Genomic DNA, 17581 nt, shown 5'->3' with positions numbered 1-17581 from the left:
AACTATAAAAAGATTATCTAAAATAACAACAAAAATAATGTTTATCACCTCTTTCCACATTGGTCCTTCCGTAGAAGTCACGGCTTCTACATACGTTCGAGGCTCGTTCTCTATCAAACAAGATAGAAAATCGGGTTCATTTTCTAATAAACAAGTTAGAGTACCCGAATCATACTCTAACAAGTAAGTAAGAAAATCAGGACCGAATGATTTTCCAACTCTCGCCCGCTTACTGCGTCTCGGCTCGAGCTCAAGTTCTCTCTCAGATTCCCCACTATCATTATCCATAGTTTCGTCAAACGTTCGTTTTGACGTACTTGGTCCCTCGTTGGACCTACAAGGAAATATATTTTCGAAGAAATATGCATTCCTTGATTCTATTATCGTGTTCTCGTGTACGTCTGGATTATGGGACTCGTGTACTAAGAACCGATAAGCACTACTATTATGTGCATAGCCAATAAAGATACAGTCCACCGTCTTAGGACCTATCTTTACTTTCTTAGGTGTTGGCACCAATACTTTGGCAAGACACCCCCACACTTTCAGGTACTGGTAGGAAGGTTTCCTACCGTTCCACAGCTCATAAGGAGTCTTATCGAGCTTCTTGCAGGGTACCTTATTCAAAAGGTAATTACTTGTCAAAATCGCCTCACCCCAAGCATCTTGAGGTAGGCCCGAACTTATAAGCATCGCATTCATCATATCTTTCAATGTACGATTCTTTCGTTCGGCAACACTGTTCGATTGAGGTGAGTAAGGTTCAGTACGCTCGTGTATTATACCTACACTCGCACAGAAGTCACCAATAAGTGCTTCGTACTCACCACATTTATCGCTTCTAACCTTCTTAACTCTCCGATTAAGTTGGTTTTTCACTTCATTCTTCTAAAGAACGAATTTATTAACGGCTCATCTTTGCTTTTAAGAAAATACACATAGCAGTATCGTGTGCTATCGTCGATAAATGTGATAAAATACTTATTACCACCTCTCGTTTGTATCAATCTAAAATCGCACAAATCACTATGGATTAATTCAAGTGGTTCAGTTTCCCTTTCAACCGATTTGAAAGGTACTTTAGTTAGTTTTGCCTCAACACAAATTTCACGTTTGTTATTTGTGTCAATTTGAAAGTTAGGAATATGGTCCATGCTAATTAATCTACGCATAGAATTAAAATTAACATGACCTAGTCTACAATGCCATAAATTAGAACACTCAAGCAAGTAAACAGAATTAACTTTGCTTTTATTGATAACAGGAATTACACTGAGTTTAAAAAGCCCATCAGTTACATATCCTTTACCAACAAACATCCCTAACTTGGACAAAACTACCTTGTCTGACTCGAACACCATGCGAAAGCCTTGCTTGTTCAACAGAGAGCCAGACACAAGATTCTTCCTCAACTCAGGAACATACAACACATTGTTCAACGTCAGTTCCTTCCCGGAAGTCATCTTCAGAACCACCTTGCCCATGCCTTCCACAGCAGACTGAGCAAAGTTTCCCATCCACACCTTTTCACCCTCAATGGTCTCAAAGGTGTTGAACATCTCTCGGTTGCAACACAAGTGCCTGGTTGCACCGGTATCAATGAACCATTCACGAGGTTCACCTCGGTCACCATAGCCGAAAGGCTAATCTCGACCTCCTTCTGATTGCTATCTCCAACAACATTGGCTTCAGAACTCTTGTTCTTCTTCCTTGGAGCCTTGCATTCAGATGCTCTGTGGCCATGCTTGCCACAATTGTAGCATTCACCAGGAAACTTATTCTTGGTAACGCCACCTTTCGGACCTATCTTTCGCTTGTCCTTCTTGTTCCTCTTGGAGCTTTTGCCGTGCTCCACAATGTTGGCCTTAACGCCAACAATGATAGGAACTTTCCTATCATTCGTCATATTCCCCTCATCAATCCTGAGTCGCTGGATCAGGTCCTCTAGATTCATTTCCTTTTGCTTATGCTTAAGGTAGTTCTTGAAGTCCTTCCAACCTCGAGGTAACAAATGGATCACAGATCCTACTTGGAAGGCTTCACTTAGCACCATGCCCTCGTCACGAATCTCATCGAAGATTAATTGCAAATCTTCTACCTGACTTAGCATGGTCTTTGAATCAACCATTTTGAAGTCGAGGAATCGGCCAACCACAAATTTCTTTGAGCCGGCATCCTCACTTCGGTATTTATGATCCAAAGCTTCCCACAACGCTTTTGATGTGCTTATCTTTCGATATACATCGTATAGCGTGTCACACAATCCATTCAGGATGTAGTTTCGGCAAAGGAAGTCCGAATCCTTCCAATAGCCAACTGCCATCACGGATTGTGCATCTTGTTCCTTCAACGCAGGAACACTCTCGGACAAGAACCTTGCCAAGTCGAGAGTAGCTAGGTAGAACAACATCTTTTGTTGCCACCTCTTGAAGTTCGACCCAGCACCGGTGAACTTCTCTAGCTTTTCAGCTGAACCACTCGGTACCGAAGGTACCCGAGACATGGGAATATATCCCTCAGTGCTCCCACCATCTTGTGAACCAACGTTCACTGGTGTAGCTTGGGAATTAGCAACATTGTTGCCGTTTCTTCCATTGTTGTTCTCAACAACATTTTCTTCCCCATTGTTCACGATAGGCAACTCGGGGTTCTCCATTTCTTGAAGGAAATTAGAGAAAACAACCAACGAGAAAACAAGGAATAAGGTTTTAAGACTGTTGGAAATCCGTTGGTAGAAAACAAATAATAATAAAAAAAAAAAAGGATTATTATTTTCTGGAAAAACAAGGGAAGGAAAGATGGAGAAATTTGGCTAGTGTTTGGTGTTGGGTTTTTGCAAGAGTCAAATGAGCACTCTTTCCTTAAAACCTTATTTGCCACCTCCCAAAGATGCTAGGAGCGTTGTGGCCTAGGCTTCCCAGGATAAAACTTGCTAGTGATTCAATGTTTGAGCACTCAAACAAGGAATCCGGCGAGCAAGATACGGTTATGAACACTATAGGCTAAAGAAGGAGTAGAAGCAGAGAGGTTTTCAGGCTAAAAGATGAACTTTCGTGTTCTTTATTTTCTGTGTAAAAACTCTACTGCCCAACTCCTCCTTATATAGGGGTGGAGGATTTAAATAGCTTTTATTAGGAACTTAAGGGCACCCCTCCACCTTCCTGTAACAGCAGCCTTAAACCTGGGTTTCAATTCGAAAATTAAAAAATTAGAATTAACTCAAACAATTAATTCCATAACAGTAGAATTGAACACCCAATGGTCACAAAACTGCACAGGTTCGTGTAGGCCGAAACTTCCAGTTTCGACCCTGCCGAAACTGGAAGTTTCGGCCATGGGTCCCAGTGTCGGCCAGGAGGCCAAGACCACAGTTTCGGCCATCTTCCAGTGGCATGTTGGAAAAATCGGTCCGTTTGGCATAACTTAGCTCGCACGGCCAGCCAATTTTCGGACGACATTCGTGCCCGCATGTGCCGCACACGAGCTCGGGCTTGAATCAAGTCTTTTTGAATCTCGTCTAGTTGGAATTTGATTTGCACCCCCCCCCCCCCCCCCCCGCGCGCGAGAGAGCCTCTATGCTATACAATTCTACAAGCTTCAAAAGAGCTCTTGTATATAAGGGGGGCAAATCCTCTTTCCAAACCAATGTGGGACAAAAGCTCACTTTTTCCCTTCATTTTCCAACTCAAATGGGTCTACTTTGAGAATCAATATCTCATTCACCCATTATCCGTTTTGAGCGTACAATATATCAATCTCTTCGTCTCACTACGAAGAACCTGAATCCACTTTGACCCGACCCAAATCGGAAGTGGACCCCATTGATAATTGTACCACAAAATAGCCATTTAACATGCCATTTTAAGCTATTTTTTCCAACAGTCCCCATATGGTTTTTGTAAAATCACATAAAACTAATGCATGCACAGTATCCTCATGCACAATCCCACATATCCCACATGTCGCAGGGTTAGTTATAAACTTAAGGAAGAAAATTGTTTTCTCTTTATATATCTAAAAAGTGGGAAGTTAAGTATTTAAAGACTTGACGAATAAGTGTTCAAGTATCAGCGCCCAGTTACTTAATTAGGTATTTTCTTTGTTATCTTGTTTTTCATTTTTGTTTTTTTATTTTTATTTTTATTTTTTTTTATTTTCCTATTCTCTATTTTTCTATTTAGAAAACTTGTTTATTACTAATACTCATATTTTCAAAATAAATTTTCTTAAGACCATAACGTTATAATAAAATTAACACAAATATAATTTTGAGTTTTGGATATGTTGGATTTTAACGGTACAAATATATTTTTTTACTTTCGAGTCTAATTAAGATATGTGAGACTTTAACATTAGATATCCAAACTAAATTTACATCCAGATATTACAACTAAAAAATCCAAATCAATAACTTATCGAGCTCACCTAAAATTTAAAAATCAGTTTAAATTTAGGGTTTTAGTTTAGATAATATGAATAGTTTTTTGAACTAATTTTTTAAATAAAATTTTAATATCCTATATCTGGATTGTTAACAGTCTACATTGATAAAATAAGAGATAACATATGAGTTTATAAGGTTATAGGTTATACTAGCTAATTGATTAGATTCAATCTTTTAGTGTGGTTTGACCTATGTGCATTATAGCCCAATTGTGTGACCATGACTCAATCATCTTATATTATAATATGGAACTTATTCAATTTTAAGTGGTTAATCAGTTAGATCAAAATGACTTAGGCTCCGTTTGTAAATCAGGAAAATGACTTCTGGAAAATGAGTCATTTTTCAGAAAATTTTTGGTGTTTGGCTACGCAACGGAAAACTGTCTTTGTGTGTTTGGTTCATTTTCCAGAAAATGAGTAGGAAAATGAAAAGAATTGAATACTTCAAAATTTTAATTATTTGATACTTTTTATAAAATCCTTTTGTAAATAGCACTCTTTATATATATATATATATATATATATATATATATATATATATATATATATATATATATATATATATATATATATATATATATATATATATATATATATATGAGTTTATAAGGTTATAGGTTATATTAGCTAATTGATTAGATTCAATCTTTTAGTGTGGTTTGACCTATGTGCATTATAGCCCTATTGTGTGACCATGACTCAATCATCTTATATTATAATATGGAACTTATTCAATTTTAAGTGGTTAATCAGTTAGATCAAAATGACTTAGGCTCCGTTTGTAAATCAGGAAAATGACTTCTGGAAAATGAGTCATTTTTCAGAAAACATTTTTCTTTTTGGTGTTTGGCTACGCAACGGAAAACTGTCTTTGTGTGTTTGGTTCATTTTCCAGAAAATGAGTAGGAAAATGAAAAGAATTGAATACTTCAAAATTTTAATTATTTGATACTTTTTATAAAATCCTTTTGTAAATAGCACTCTTTATATATATATATATATATATATATATATATATATATATATATATATATATATATATATATATATATATATATATATATATATATATATATAAAGTTCAAATGCGGCGGGGTCTTCCCGTGCGGCGGTGCGGCGGAATTCCAGAATACACCAAAAGTGTTAACAATATGCACCAACAGTGTAAGAAAAACACACAACAATGAAATGCAATAAAACATCACAAAATACACAACAGACCCAAAAAAATACACCATATAACTCACCACCCCCAATGGTGCATTTCCAAACACTGTATGTAACTTTTTTCTTCAAAAAAATGTAACTTTTTTTAATTTTTATATTAAAAAAAATTAATATTATTTGTAGTTTTTTTTTGAACTTTGAACGAAAAAAAAAAAAAAAAAAGTCCGCGGACCAGCTCGCGGAGCCCACCTACCCGCATGGGGCGGGCTTTGGTTGCATGAACTCTAGGCTGCGGGTTTGGTGGGCCGACTCGCAAAAGCCCGCAAAAAATTAGGCACGAAAATTTTTACATGTGCATTCCTTGGAAAATGACTTCCCTAAAAAAAAGGGAAGTCATTTTTCCCCAAAACATACATATTTTCCTTTGACTAATGCATCATTTTCCATTGACCTCATTTTCCTCCCTCTTGCCAAACATTGAAAACTTAGAAAACATTTTCCAGAAGTCATTTTTCGGGTTTCCAAACGCACCCTTAGTTGTCAGGTCCAGTTGTTCACTTGAGGGGAGTGTTAAGAGTCCACATTGATAAAGACTAGCTTTGGCACAATCTTAGAATGTAACATGGACCAAACTTATGTTAGGATATATATAACATAACGAACTAAAAATATGGAGTGTTAAGAGTCAACATTGATAAAGACTAGTTTTGGCACAATCTTCGATTATAACATGGACCAAACTTATGTTACAATATAACATAACGAACTAAAAATATGGAGTTTTAAAAGTCTATATTGATAAATTAAAGACTTGCTTTGGCACAATCTTAGATTATAACATGGACCAATTTTATGTTAGGATATATAACATAACGAACTAAAAATATTCAAACGAATAATCTAGTTTAGATTAGAGTTTTAATTCATATAGTGTGAATAATATCTAACCTTAAGCGTAATTAAATAAGTTCTATGGGAATTTATTTCGGTAACCTAATTCTCTCTCTAGGCTAAGCTAGGGTTTCAGTTTCCCTTCCTTGGATTGCCGAGGGTTTCTTCGACTTTATTTGGTTCTTCTCTACGACGAAGGTCGGCGAGACTAACAGTACGAGTATGGAGGCAGCAACGGAAGCAGGTGTTGTGGAGCGTTTGTCCGAGCGGTGGGCGGACATGGCCTTAGCGGAGGAAGAGGAGGTGTTCGCACCGACGGGGCAGGATGACGCAGAGGAGACGGTGGAGGCAAGGGCGACGTGGAGGTTGGTAGGCCGATTCTTGACAACGAAGATAATCAAAGTTGAGTTCATGAGCCAAGTTCGGCGGTAATGCCGCGGGGTCAGGTTCTGGCCGGCAGGGGCTCGAGCAGATTCTTGTGGCGGCTACGAAGAGGAGGCGGGAAGGGGATGGTGGTAATGGGTTGGAGGGTGATGATAATGGGGATGTTGCAATGACAGAGGTTTCAAAAATCTTGTTCATGGCGGGTTCTGGTTCCCTGGCCCGCCCATCATCATGAGTACTCTAAGCTGGAACTGTCGTGACTTGGGCAATCCACGAACAGTTCGCGAAGTGATAGACATTGTGTCACGTAAGAAGCCAGATTTTGTTTTTCTCATGGAGACTAAGGTGGGACGCATACATGCTGAGCGTATACGTGTCCAACTTGGTTTCGATGGCCTTTTTTATGTTGATAGTAGTGGTAGAAACGGTCTAAGCGGCGGACTAGCTTTGTTGTGGCGAAAGAATAATACAGCAATGCTCTTTAGCTTTCTGAAAAATCATATTGATGTGGAGGTGAGTATTACGGGTTTTCCGAACTGGAGAATGACATGCTATTACGGTTTTCCAGAGCGGCATAGGCGGTATGAGGCTTGGGATCTGATTAAATCGCTAGCACCACGATCTGACCTTCCATGGATTATGGTGAGCAATTTTAATGATCTCTTATATCAGTATGAGAAGCGAGGAGGGAATCCACACCCTGATAATCTTCTTCGTGGATTTGGGGAGGTTATTGAGCAGTGTGGGTTATCACAGTTGACAACAAATGGGTATCAGTTTACATGGGAAAAAGGAAAGGGCATGGAGGACTGGATTGAGGAGAAATTAGACAAGGTGTTGGTGACGGATGGTTGGCGTGGTGTGGTTCCTGGGGCCAGTGTCACGAATATATTGACAAGGAAATCAGACCACTCAGCCATATTTTTAGGGATACATGGTTATAATGAGCAAGGAAGCATGAGACGGAGGGGTTTCCGTTTTGAGATGGCATGGCTATATGGCGAGGGGTGCAGGGAGGTGGTGGAGAGATCATGGGGTGATGGGAGGAGTATGGGTTTGCAGGATTGTATCTCGCACTGTGGAAATTGTTTGTCAAAATGGGGAGGAGATCGATATCATAAGTTTGGGGAGAAGATCATGGAGCTGCGCAGGGAATAGTCGCGTCTCAGAGGCCGCACTGACATGGCTACTTTGGCTGAGTTCCAACATCTGGAGGAAACCCTGAATAATATGGAGGCTCAGGATGATGCTTACTGGAGGCAGAGAGCTAAACATCACTGGCTTAAAAATGCTAATGCCAGTGCAAAGTTCTATCACAGGTATGCCTCTCATCGTAGAAAAAAGAATATTTTGTCTAAGCTTATGAATGATGATGGGGAGTGGGTAGAAGGGAGTGCCATGCAGAATGTTGTTCTTGACTATTTTGGTAAAATATTTTGTTCTAGTAGCCTGGTAAATGGGGAGCCATTTTTTCAAAAAGTAGCGCCATGGGTTACCCAGGCTCAGAATGAAATGTTGCTACGACCTTTTGAGATAGCTGAGGTAAAAGATGCACTTTTCGCAATGTTTTTTGATAAGGCCCTAGGCCCGGATGGAATGAATCCAGGTTTTTATCAGCATTTCTGGGATGTGGTAGGGGGGATTTTTCAGATTTTATATTGAATTGTTTGAATACGTGCTCTTCGCCCCTGATTTGAATAATATGGATGTCGTGTTGATCCCTAAGAAAACTACACCTGAGCTGGTCACATATCTAAGGCCTATAGCATTAAGTAATGTGGTATACAGGGTGATGGCTAAGATGATACCCACAGAATGAAGCCCATGATGGGGGATATTATCTCAGACTCGCAGAGTGCTTTTATACCAGATAGGCTTATCACTGATAATATTTTGATAGCTGCAAAAGTGGGACACTATTTGAATAGGAAACAATGTGGAGCTGTTGGTTGGGGAGCTCTCAAACTAGACATGGCTAAAGCCTATGACCGTATGGAGTGGTCATTCTTGCAAGGGATGCTTGTAGCTCTGGGTTTTGATGAGAAGTGGATTAAACTTATTATGATGTGTGTTTCTACAGTATCGTACAATTTTCTAATTAATGGGTCTCATACAGAGTCGATCACGCCCACGAGGGGATTAAGACAGGGTGATCCCCTATCTCCCTATCTTTTTATTATCTGTGCTGAAGGACTCTCTTTATTGCTACAGCAGGCACAGGACACTGGTCTGATTCATGGATGCAGGGTTGCTAGAGGTGCCCCCCAATCTCCCACTTATTTTTTGCAGATGATATCCTTTTATTTTTCAAAGCTAATATGCAGGAGGCCACTGGGGTTAAAAACTGTTTGTCCCAATATGAGGCACTATCTGGGCAAGTGGTTAATTACCATAAGTCCAGTATATGTTACTGTAAGAATACGAATGAGGAGGATAGGGAAGTGGTAGCACAGGTGTTAGGAGTAACCCAGGCTCCTAATTTTGGAAAGTATTTAGGCGTACCCTCGTTTGTTCGGAGAAATAAGAAAGCAGTTTTTGCTTATAATGAGGATAAAATCAGGCAAAGGATTAGGTCGTGGAATAAAAGATTTCTCTCGTAGGTAGGAAAGGAAATCTTGTTGAAAAGTGTGGCTCAAGCTATGCCTACCTTTTCAATGGGAGTATTTTTACTGCCAATATCTATGTGCGCGGCGATAGAAAGAACAATGAACCGTTATTGGTGGGGGTCAGGTACTGAAGGGGGTATCCATTGGAAGGCATGGGATAAACTATGTATCCCAAAGAAGTATGGGGGTCTGGGCTTCAAAGAGTTGTGAGCTTTTAATCTGGCAATGTTGGGTAAGCAGGCATGGCGAATGCTTACCAATGCTGGCTCGTTAGTATCCCGTGTGTATCAAGCAAGGTATTACCCTAAACAGACCTTTTTTTGAGGCATGTATAGGAAATAACCCCAGTTACTGTTGGCGCAGTATTATGGCAGCTAAAGGACTAGTTTGTGGTGGTGTGAGACGGCGTATTGGGAAAGGGACTAGTACTTTGATCTGGGAACACCCGTGGCTCCAGGATGAGCTAGATCCTATGATCCATATAGAGATGCCCCCACAGATGGCAGGAGCTAAAGTGGTTGGACTAATAGACCCAGATACGGGGACTTGGGATCACCATATACTGACAGATATTTTCCAACCAGATGATGTGCCTAGGATTCTGAGGATACCAGTCTCCCCAGATTATGATTATATGTGGTATTGGTATGGGGACCCAAAGGGTTGTTATTCTGTTAAGGATGGCTACAGGCGCATTGTTGGGAATTATACAATTACTAATGATGGAGCTTTTGATAAATGGCTCACCCTATGGAAACTAAAAATCCCCCCAAAATGGAAGACTTTTCTGTGGAGAGCTATAAGTAATATTCTACTCACCATTGATAACTTTCTTATAAAGAGGGTAGATGTTGATCCAAGTTGTGCCATGTGTGGAGTAATGCAAGAGGACATTATGCACTCATTAGTATTGTGTGGTTATGCTAGTTCTATATGGACACAATCCAACCATCCACTCCCCAATATTGTGACAAATGTTTTCCATGAGTGGTTTAGTGCAATCTTGAATGTTCTAGACACTAATGGAATTGTGTATGCAGCTGCGATTTTATATCATATCTGGAGAGCACGGAATGGAGCGGTATGGGATGCCTACCTACTTCTACCCAGGAAGGTGGTCACCGCGGCAACCGCCACCATGCATGCATGGCAGCGTGTACACGGTACGGTGACCGACCGGGACGCTGCCGGCAGCTCTGCCACAGCAGAACAGCCCCCTACTCCACTGCCGGTTCCCGCTGTTACGGCCAGTGTGCTGGCTGCCATTATCCAACCACGAAGATGTTTTGTCGATGCCAGGTACTACCACGACGGGAACTCTGCTGTGATGGGTGTTGTATTGTTAGATGCCGATGGAAGATATGTTACGGCATACAGTGCCCTGTTACCAAATTGTTTCTCCCCACTCATGACCGAGGCGTTTGCGTGCAAAGAGGCCTTATCGTGGCTCCGGGGACGCGGCGAACAGGATGTCCAAATTTACACAGATTGCCCGACGTTATAGACCTATCTGTCATCATCATCGGGAACACCACCCAGATCATATGTTGGCTATGCTATTAATGCCTGCAAAGCTAGCATATCAACCTTTAATTTCTGCGCTATTTCTTTTATTCCTAGAACACAGAATTTACTAGCTCATACTTTAGCTTCTACGGTTTTGGATAATTCCATGACTATGTACTCGGACTCTGTCCCTTCTGACTCTATTTTGGCTTACTTCTAACTATAACCACATTGGTTGCTTTCAAAAAAAATAATAATAAGTTCTATGGATGTAAATAAATGAAAATAGAAAGGATAAAAGATAGGGATAAATAAGAGAATATAATAATAAATGTAGTTATAGTAATTGACAAATATGTAACTAGATAAGGTGATGATGTAGTAAAGATGTGGTGGTGGTAAATATCTAGTCAAGTAAGTGATAAATATTCTGTTTTTCATTTGTAGAATAATTTTTCTAATTTGCAGGCATTTTAAGTGGGTGTATCAGTGTTTGGTGTTCACAGGAGTCATCTCATTGAGTGCAATCTAGCACCAGAGTATCCACTGAGCTACTCATGCAAGCATGTTTTGTATTTTCTATTATTTTTTTTTTGAATGCTACTGGCTCTATTACATTGTAGTATCTGTTCATATACTTTCTCAACCTACTGAAACACAAAGAACCAATAACGCCTCCACTGAGGCTCGAACTCACAACCTTTCAAATGGAAGTCCAACCCGAGTATTTTCTATTATTTAGTTTTCTAATTTTTCAAAAAATTTTAAAAGTTCTCCATTTTTTTTGAAAGAAAAGTTCTCCAATTAATAAAACATACATATTTTTCATTCTCTATTTTTTAAATTAGAAAGACATACAAGTAAATATTGTTTTTTTTTTTTTCATTTCTCCAAGAAAAAAAAAATTCCTCAATTAGTAAACACACCACGTCATCCCTTATTTAAAGTTGTATGCTAATACTAAAGGGCGCTGTTTGGGTGACATTTAACTGCAAAATTTGTAAGACAAAATATGAAGACGCTCTTGTTAAGGTAGCGGTTACGCGGCGCTGTGCTTGGATCGAGTTTGATGGACCTCCGGAGTTTGTTCTGGAGAGCCTCGAGTTTGATAGACGATATGTTAAGTGTTTCAATCCTAGTATAGGGGCTGGGTTCTAGCCTGGTCCCGGTGCCCCCCACCCCCTCTTTGTTCAAAAAAATAAATAAATAAAAATTCACTTTCGATCGAGCACGTCGCATAAGATTTTTTCTAATATAATTTACTTTTTTATGTGGTTTGCAGGTTATTACGTAGGAGTGGATTTACCAAATGTAAATTCACGAATAGTAACTTCTGGTTTCTTCCGTCACTTTAGGAAAAAAAAAAAAAAAAAACAAATGAGCACCCTTGATTACCTGATCTCTACAAATCAAGGGTTTAAGTTTCACCGAGAGTACTTAACACCATATTTTAGTATTTGGTTAGGACATGAGCAATGGAAACTCTAAAGTGCAATCTGTTTTTAAAGCCCACCTGAAAAAATTGTTGGGCTATCTTTGTCGGATCGGCCCACATAAAGAGACCCCAATAGTCATGCTGTGGAACGGTGTTTATCATGCGCATGGTGAACAGAGATAGATCCATAATTTTTAAGCTGTAGATTCATAATTATTATGAATCTACAGCATAGAAATTATGGAGATGTAGATTCATAATTTCTATACCGTACTGTAGATTCATAATTTCTATATTGTAGATTCATAATTTCTACAGCATAGAAATTATGGATCTACCCCTGTGTTCACCATGCGCATGGTGAACACGTTTTCACAGCATAATTTGCGAAGAGACCCATTAAAACAATTTGATTGGACTGATCTTAGTTGGCAAATTATATCGTGCACCGCGGTGCATAATCGCTTATGCACCGAGCTTCAAAACGACGTTGTTTTATTTAATGAAAAGAAACGGCACTCGTTTCGCACCATTCCGCAAAAAGTAACTTTGTTATTTAGTTTCATTTTGTATACACTGCAGTTTCAGTTCAACACAACTACAGTTTCATTTCGATATAACTATAGTTTCATTCGATATTTATACACTCAAATATGTGAAAATGTTATTTAATTTTATTTTATATACACTATAGTTTCATTAAAACACAACTACATGATCATTTCGATATAACTGCAGCTTCATTGCACAATATACACTCAAATATGTGAAATGTTATTCAGTTTCATTTTATATACATTGCAATTTCATTTCACCACAACTATAGTATCACTTTGATATAACTGCAGTTTCATTTGATAATATATAAAATAATACATGAAGCAGTGTCGGTTTAGATACACTATAGTGACAGTTTAGATACATTGTAGTTTCAGTTGGTAATTAACACACCAAAAAATGCGCGCTCCGTTAACAGTAACAGAGCCGTTTTGACCGCGGTACGCGTGATATAACGACTGATCGGACCATTATGGTGTGCAACTGTGTACACCATGCAAGGTGCACACGGTTCCAATTCATAATTTCTATACTATAGATTCATAATTTATATACTATAGATTCATAATTTATATACTATAGATTCATAAAATCTATACTGTAAATTCATAATTTCTAAACCGTAAATTCATAATTTAAATACAGTAGATTCATAATTTTTATACTATAGATTCATAATTCCTATACTGTAGATTCATAAAATCTATGCTGTAGATTCATAATTTCTAAACCGTAGATTCATAAGTTAAATACAGTAAATTCATAATTTTTATACTATAGATTCATAATTTAAATACAGTAGATTTATAATTTCTATATAGTAGATTCAAATTATGAACATATAGTTCTGTGATTTGTGAATACAGAGTTCAACAATTGGGTATATGGACATCGAAAATTATTAACATAGAGTTCTGTAATTGCGAATATAGAGTTCAATAATTATGAATATGAAGTTCAAAAATTATGAATATATAGATTTATAATTATGAACATCTAGTTCAGTAATCGAACATGGTGCACACAATTACATAGCATAATTTGCTCGATTGATCAACAAATTATATTGTGCACCAGGGTGCACAATGCATTGTTCGCCCTGGCCCAAAACGGGACGTCGTTTTGTACCTTTTCGCATGTCTGCTGTTAACTCTTTAAAAAAAAAAATCATGTTTCGAATGTACAGAATTGTATATTATACATAGAATTTTATACCTGAAAACACAGAATTTTATAACTGAAAATTCACATGTTTCAAATGTACAAAATTATATAATAGAATACACAGAATTTTATACCTAAAAATATAAAACTTACCAAAATAATATCATTTTGTGAGGCGCGGGACGCACATTGCTATGTGCGCTCTGGTGCACGGTATGACGATTGCGACTGATCTTACTAGGCCTAATCTTTCTTTAATGGGCTGGATTGCAGGATCCATTCAAAGCCCATCTGAACCCTCTGAGAATCTGAGATGCCCACCCAGGCACCCAGAAAGAATATTCCTTTTGTTATCAAATTGTCTACCACTGAGTTAGTTTTTTTTTTTTTTTTTTTTTTTTTTTTTTTTTTTTTTTTAATAAAGAATTGCACTTATTACTTTTTTTTTTTTTTTAGAAAAAGAAAAGACTTCATTAATTCAAATCGGGATACATATTGTTGACAATAAAAAAAATAAAAAATAAAAAATAAAAAAAGGGAAAGAGATCCATTCCTGACATATAGACATAGAACATGCTGCCCTATTTAGATTATGGGCTACTCTATTCGCAGTACGACTAATATAAGAGATAGCTATATGCATAAGTGAGCATAGCATATCTTTAATATCTAAAAGCACTAAATCAAATGAGGAAGCCTCCCCAAGCTGATTAAGACCCTGAATGATCTTCAGATTCAACTTGGACAAAGTTATAATTGTGACTCTTCAGCCACAATTACATTTATTACTTATACATTCAATTTAGTATATTAGTTAGCATAAATTAGGCTTTGACAGGTGTCCGTGTAGGTGAACTAACAATGATATTGGTAGGCTAAAAGCAATGACAAAGACTTCACCTGGACCACTACGACCACCCACTTATTTTATAATAATTAAATTATTCATTTTGTTTCAAAATATAAAAAATAATTGTTATTTAATGATACTAAGAGACTCTACCGGTAGATATATCATCAACTAGTAGCCTTGTATCAAGTGATTTATAGTCCACTGGTATCCGATTGTCTCTTTATATGAGAAGTCTAAGATTTAAACTTTGGTGTAGGTATAGATAATATATGTAGGTATTTTTTACAATGAATTAATTTATCAAAAACAGCGGATATGTACAAATTTTATCGAATAATTCGTTTTGTTCGGGTTGAATAAAATAATTCAAAAAATAATAAATTTAGTAAAATACTAAACTGTAAACTTTCAAGTTACAACCTACAACTTCAACTTTAAATTCTTAAAGGCAATTAACTTACAAAAACATACAAATACTTTTTCCAAATCTAACTTAATAATAATATAAAAATTTATAAAATACATTTTAGAATTTACACATTTCCAAGACAAAATACAAATATCAACTTGACAACTTCATACCAAGGACCTTGTAGTCCAATGGTATCATGTTGCTCCCTTATGTGGGAGGTGATAGGTTTGAGTTTCAGTGGGAGGCATTCACTGCTGGAAATTATGAAATTTCCGATCACCTGAAAGTGATTTTAAATTAAATCGAAAGTCTTGTTCCGACCACTTTTAGTATCCGGAAAAACCTTTGTTGCTATTTCCGACCATTTTTTTACTTTTGACTTGATTTAAGATCACTTTCAGGTAGTCGAAAATTCCATAATTTCCAGTAGTGATTTGATGTAAATGGATATCTCCCTTCCACTAAATATTAATTAAATATATAAAAAAAATTGACAACTTCATGCATCCAACCCTACTTCCTACTCTTCTTCCTGTTAAATACATAAATATTTAACAGGTTAACAGGTGTGCCAAAAAAAAAAAACAAAAAACAAAACTTGACAACTTCATGCATCCAACCCTACATCCTACTCTTCTTCCTGTTCAATAGCAAGTTAAAACATAAATATTTAACAGGTTTACAGGTGTGCTAAAAAAAATATACAATACATAAATATTTAAGAGGTTTACAGGTGTGCTAAAAAAAATATTTAACAAGTTTACAGGTGTGCTAAAAAAAAAAAAAAAAAAAAAAAAAGTTCAGGACTTTTCTATATCAAGATTATAATTGGGAGTAAATTGCTACTTGAGTTTTATAACTAAACTCAAAACTCATAAGCAACATACCAATCCAAAGTCTAGAAGCAGTATCATAGCCAACATAAACTGATTGAAGTTAGTAAAGTAGTAAACAATTAAGAAGTAGTTAGTAAAGTAGTAAACAATTAAGAAGTGAATGAGAATAAGGGAGAGTGATAAACACTTTCTAAGGTCTCTATCGCTTGTACTGAATACACTTTCAAAGACAACTGTTGATGTGTGAACTGCTAGCACATCCCTTGTCATTTTTTAGAAAATATGAAATCTCTCACTATTCACACACCATCTAGATAGGTCAAAGTCACTACTTTCCTCCAGTGATCCTCTTTATGCTTTCAAATGCTCAATTTAATGTCTAAAAGTGTATGTGTGTCTTACTATTGTGTAAAAAAATAAAAAAAAATTAAATTAAATTAAAAAAAAAAAAACCTTAGCATTCAAGTGAACCACTTTGTCTTCAAGTACACAGTTTTATGCCTTCAAGTGCATGTTTCTTTGACTTCAAGTGCACAACTTCTACGTAGTATTTGTTATAAATTGTGCATTCTTTTCAATAACATATAACTAAGTTTCTAATGAAATTTGTGAGATTTACAAACGATTAGTATGAGTAATTGGTTTAATAACACTTAAGTTGCATAACCTCATTTTTTGGCACTATAAATTGCATCAATTGCACATCTATTTGCCTTCGAATGCAACTTTTTAGCCTTTAAGTGCACATTTTTTTTACCTTCAAGTGCACTTGATCCTAAACATATATATATATATATATATATATATATATATATATATATATATATATATATATATATATATATATATATATAATTTAGTTCAAGTGAGGTTGGGGTGTGTCCTGTAGCGTTTCTACGGTTAAATCCGAGACATTGATCTTACTTAAATCAACATCCAGGATTAACAATGATTAAAAAAATGCGATGGTAATTTGGTCTTTTTGCATCTAGGTCAAATTTAAAATGCGTGGTTTTCCTTCTTAAGGTGCGTTCTTTTCCTTCTTAAGGTGCGTCAGTTGTTAAAACTTAAGGTGCGTCATTCTAAAACTTTAGGTGTGTAGTTTGTGTTCTTAAGGTGCTTTGTTTGTGTGCTTAAGGTGCGTATTTTCTGTACTTAAGATGCGTCATTTTAACGCTTAAGGTTAGGTGCGTCAATTCTACACTTAAGGTGCGTCTTTTTGTGTTAACTGCACGGAAAGTTATATTTGCACCTGATCCACTCCATATATATATATATATATAGGGAAGGGTTCAGGTGCGGGTGATGCTTCCATGAGGTTGT

At 36.9% G+C, this 17581-nt stretch overlaps 2 protein-coding genes across 2 annotated transcripts; both read left to right on the top strand.

The window, feature by feature from the left end:
• The first annotated feature begins 8070 nt into the window (after nt 1–8070).
• Nucleotides 8071–8707, top strand: LOC109162408. The gene is made up of 2 exons (XM_019311111.1): nt 8071–8430; nt 8525–8707. The coding sequence occupies exons 1-2, from the start codon at nt 8071–8073 to the stop codon at nt 8705–8707; spliced, it is 543 nt and encodes a 180-aa protein (XP_019166656.1).
• A 1154-nt stretch (nt 8708–9861) lies between these two features.
• Nucleotides 9862–10998, top strand: LOC109162407. The gene has a single exon (XM_019311110.1). The coding sequence runs from the start codon at nt 9862–9864 to the stop codon at nt 10996–10998; it is 1137 nt and encodes a 378-aa protein (XP_019166655.1).
• The last annotated feature ends 6583 nt before the right edge of the window (nt 10999–17581 follow it).

This window comes from Ipomoea nil, unplaced genomic scaffold (genome assembly GCF_001879475.1).
Source record: "Ipomoea nil cultivar Tokyo-kokei standard unplaced genomic scaffold, Asagao_1.1 scaffold2942, whole genome shotgun sequence".
NCBI classification, from domain to species: Eukaryota; Viridiplantae; Streptophyta; class Magnoliopsida; order Solanales; family Convolvulaceae; genus Ipomoea; species Ipomoea nil.
This window is presented reverse-complemented; position numbering and strand designations above follow the sequence as displayed.